The sequence below is a fragment of the Sinocyclocheilus anshuiensis genome, unplaced genomic scaffold, assembly GCF_001515605.1.
Source record: "Sinocyclocheilus anshuiensis isolate Anshui unplaced genomic scaffold, SAMN03320099.WGS_v1.1 scaffold1450, whole genome shotgun sequence".
NCBI classification, from domain to species: Eukaryota; Metazoa; Chordata; class Actinopteri; order Cypriniformes; family Cyprinidae; genus Sinocyclocheilus; species Sinocyclocheilus anshuiensis.
Genome location: NW_015558640.1, coordinates 87,672 through 92,361, shown reverse-complemented (window position 1 = coordinate 92,361; position 4,690 = coordinate 87,672). Strand labels below are relative to the sequence as shown.

Sequence of the window (4,690 nt, the reverse complement as noted above, 5' to 3'; positions counted from 1 at the left end):
AAAATTATTATTTGGAGCATTGGGATCGCTAGATGAGGGCTTAAGGAACTCGTTTTTGTGAAAACCTCAAAATTGAAATTTTTTTCCGACTGCGCATTCCGACTCGTTTTGCCTGCACGGGTCACATATGTCTTGAGGGAGGAGCGTCTCCTCTGTGGGCGGCGCGTCAGATGGCGCAGGTTTCATAAAGCCCCGCGCGGCGCGTCCGCTCCAGCATCAGCGGCGGCAGCGTCATGGCGCGGGAGTCTCCAGACTCATCGCTGTGTCCGGAAGAGACGCTCTCCTAGTGTTCCCTCCCGCGACTCTGTGATGCAAGCCCTCCACAGACCCGGGCTGCACCGGGCACCTGACGCCGAGCTGTGGCTGGACAGGATGGCGGACTTCCAGAACCAGAGCTCCGCGAACGGCTCCGGGTACGAGCTGAGCCGCTTCAGCAACCTGGAGGACATCGACTTGGCCGCGGACGGCACGCTGGAGCTGCGCGTCATGATCTCCATCGTGTACTCGGTGGTGTGCGCGGTGGGTCTGGTGGGAAACCTGCTGGTTTTCTTCCTCATGAAAGTCCGGCAGGGGAGGAAGAAGTCCACGATCAACTACTTCATCATGAACCTGGCGGTCACGGACTTCCAGTTCGTTCTCACGCTGCCCTTCTGGGCCGTGGACACGGCGCTCGACTTCACCTGGCCGTTCGGACACGTCATGTGCAAGGTGGTGGTCACGGTGACCGTGATGAACGTGTACGCGAGCGTGTTCTTCCTCACCGCGATGAGCGTGACGCGCTACTGGTCCGTGGCGTCCGCGCTCAAGGACCGAACGCGCAACAAGCGCTGCTCGGTGAAGCTGGTCAGTGCGCTCCTGTGGCTCCTGGCCACCGTGGCGTCGGTTCCCACGGCGATCTTCTCCACGGTGAGCTCGATCAGCGGCGTCAAGCTGTGTCTGCTGCGCTTCCCCAACGGCCAGCACTGGCACGCGCTCTATCACCTGCAGAAGATCCTGGTGGCTTTCGTGTTTCCGATGCTCATCACCGTCGTGTGTTACCTTCTCCTGTTGCGCCTCATTCGCCTGCGGAGCATGAACAACAACCTCCCCAAGCGCAGGTCCAGAGTCACCAAATCCGTCACGATCGTGGTCTTGTCCTTCTTCATATGCTGGCTGCCCAACCACGCCATCACCTTCTGGGGAGTCCTGGTCAAGTTTAACGTGATCCAATGGGACAACATCTACTACACGCTCCACACGTACGTGTTCCCGGTCACCATTTGCCTGGCGCACTCGAACAGCTGCTTGAATCCGATCTTGTATTGCCTCATGCGCAGAGAGTTCAGGAAAATGCTGAAGGACTTCATCTGGAGGATTTCGTCGCCCGCGATCGCCAACAGCTGTCAGATCCGCCCGTTCTCGGGCACCGTGAAGGAGCGCGACGACAGCCAGGCGGCGATTCCTCTGAACGTGATGGAGACCGAGGAGTACAGATTGTCGGTGGTGAACGGGCAAACCGACGCGTTACCGTCCACGGACTGCGCCATTAACAGGTAGACGCGCAAAGCCGTGCGTAAAAGCGCGCTGTTTGCTTGAGTCACAGTACTGGAGAAGGATAAAGGGAACTTTTACAAAACTCTACAGGGATGTCGTTGGACCCTTTTTACTGTTCTTTCAAGTGATGTTTCAAGATGTTGCGTCCTTAAACGTTCGTGCCAAATTGTCTTTTACAAACCATGAGTCCGCTGCAGGCCACAGTGCTTTTTAACGCTTCTGTCCAGATTTTTGAATTTTAAAGAGTGGTTTTATTCCGTGTAAACGTGTGCATTGAAGCAGACCTGGATGTACAGCCTATCGACATAAAATATTGAGCTTAACTGCAATGCAAGTTTAATATTTTCCACTTTGTTCGGAGGAAATAATTGCATTAAAAAGAGAGAGAGAGAGAAAAGATTTACACACACACACACACACACACACACACACGCACACACATATTTGAGAATTATGTATTATAAATATTTGGTCAGCCTCATTTTTTTCTCTTTTACACGTTTAGGGTAAAACATTCTTGCATTAAAATTTAAAACCATAATAAATAAGCTAGAAAGAAGTACATTTAATTGCTACAATTGCTTATACATCTTTAAAATTGCATAAAGATACAACAGTAAATCTTATATATATAATTATATATAAATCTCTAATATTAAAATGTATTTATCTTTGAACTATTTATAACTACATTATAAATAGTTTGACCAACCCCATCTTTTCACTTTTACTTACATTTAATTTGTTGCATTTAAATAAATAAATAAGAATAAATCATCCCTAAGATTGAAACATTTTCATTAATGATCACTGTTTTGTTTTTTTTAAAGCAGCAAGTTGAAATTGCTACATTATTCATATCTGGTTTCCGACCTCCTTTTTGTTGTTTGAATCTCTTGCCTGTAAATTCTGAAATAATTAAAATGTATTGCTCATTTGAAGTGTAATAAAGCTGTGTCAGTGGCCTCAACCATGTGAAGGTGATGGTCCGAAAGGAAATGAATGTAAACAGTGTTACTATGTTGTCCATTTGAAGGGCATAATAAAGTCCTGTCTTATCATAGCAATGTTTGTTTTTGCTCATAAACACAATTACAAAGTTAACTTTTACTGTTATTCCATCTAATTAACATTTGACAGCAGGTCTGTGGTTTAGGGAATAAATCTACCTCAACAGCTTTACTTCAGTTTATCATCTCAACACAGACACATAAAGCCATGCAAACAATAACATGACAACAGGAGAATTTATGAGCTGCATGATGCAAAGCTGGTTTGGTTCACAAAACAACAGAGTTTGCTTTCAGTTCTTGCTTTTTATGGGTTATAATAAATTGCTTAAACATGTTTTTACACAGAGAGAGGAGCAGTGGGCATTTACAGATCCACATGTGCACACATTTATTGCTTTTAATTAAAGCAGAAGGTTGAGAGGAGACACCATTTAAAAAGTCATTTCTGAGAAATGTGATTCATAAAACACAACCTGTGTAAAATAATATTCTCTCTATAAACACAAGAGGGCACTGTGATCACAATTTCAAATACAAAACCAATAATCTGAAATATTTACTACTTAAACTGCATTAATGAACAAAGTTTGGAAAGTCAACTTTAAACCAACTATCAACCTTTAAGTAAAAACGTCTGGCACATCTGGTGACTTTGAAAACAATCCCACGGTTGTTAGTTAATGATTGCAGCAGTTTGGCAGGTGGTTTATCAGTTAAATATGGTCATGCTCGTGTAGTTATTTAATTTTTTGCTGTTTTAGGAAGATTTAGAGGCTGTAATATCAGTGGGTTTCAGCTGGAATGACATGCTGCTACTGATTTATTGCAGTCCTGAAGCTTGTTCAGCATCAACCGGTCAGAAATGTCACCATCTTTGCAAAACCCTCGTTAATTTTTCCACGCCGACTTCACTCAGCAGCTCGTTCACTGTGACACAAACCTAAACAGCATTATTTCACTAAATTAATTCAATAGCAATATAATGAGGAACTAGCGAAAGGGGAAAAAATAGTAATTTCTATGTTGCTATGTTCTGAATTGTATCTGGACTGCACATGTTTTCAACATTAGGGTGACCATACGTCCTCTTTTCCCGGACATGTCCTCTTATTGTACCTAAAAAAAATGCGTCCGGCTGGGATTTCTTAATCGCCCAAAATGTCCGGATTCGGCTGTTGTCTTAATCCTGCTCCCGCTGAATCTCTGACCATTGCCGCCTGCTCCCACAACATGCGTTTATCTCCTGCGATTTTCGTGTCCACTCCTTTAAACATTCTAATATTGCATAATTTTGGCGCATCAGGGAGCCGCTCTCAGGATGCGGAGTATTTAAATATCTTTTGAATGAGCGCTGGCGCTGTTTACTTTCACTTTCGATTTCGCGATCACACGCACTCTGTGTAAAGGGAGCACATCTTACAAAATCGGATATTTGTCAATGAGCTCAGGATCTGTTGAGCAGCAAATACTCCAGCATGGTCTTGTCAATCATCTCTCCTTATTCTCGACCTGTGATCAGGGGCGGATTTAGTGATTTGGGGCCCCAGGCAAAATACAGGAATGGGGCCCTATACAATTTCACACATTTACAACCTTGAGGTTGCTTTCACTGTTACTCGCTGCTGCACGATCGTGTCCCATAGTTGTGTCTAATCTTTTAGATTTTTCATGTACATGTTATAAATAAAGGATTTCTTTAATGTTGTTCTCTTTTAATCTCTGTTAATGCTCTTGTTCACATTTAAACATGTTATAGTAGTATTAGAGTAGGTTGGACACTAGGTGGTGCGTTGGGGTAATGTTCACTACGCAATTGTCTACACAACGCAAGGCTGTCTAATTCTAAACTTTAAAATATACATTTATTTTAATTGCACATTTAAATTAAACTGAAGGAAATTATAAATGTACATGCTTAAGGACTATTTCGACCAAACATGAAGTGTGTCTGTGTGGAAAGTGACTGTGCACAGTCCTTCTTGGGTCTTTCACAAAAACGAGTGAGCGCCATTTAAAAAAATGAAAATAGGCCCTATATAATATGCACTGTTAGTATGCACTGTTAGTATTAAAATTATAGCTTCAGATGCATGATATTTGTAGGGCCCTATGAAATCCGTTTTATTTTTCCCAAATTAGCCTAA

General features: G+C 43.5%; 1 protein-coding gene across 1 annotated transcript; it reads left to right on the top strand.

Annotated features, from left to right (window-relative positions):
• The first annotated feature begins 232 nt into the window (after window positions 1–232).
• On the top strand, window positions 233–1,939 carry LOC107680894 (relaxin-3 receptor 1-like). The gene has a single exon (XM_016476964.1). The coding sequence runs from the start codon at window positions 310–312 to the stop codon at window positions 1,534–1,536; it is 1,227 nt and encodes a 408-aa protein (XP_016332450.1). The 5' UTR covers window positions 233–309; the 3' UTR covers window positions 1,537–1,939.
• Window positions 1,940–4,690: the final 2,751 nt, after the last annotated feature.

Excerpts from the sequence above, each read along its gene's own strand:
- LOC107680894 (XM_016476964.1), top strand. The coding sequence starts at position 310 with ATGCAAGCCCTCCACAGACCCGGGCTGCACCGGGCACCTGACGCCGAG.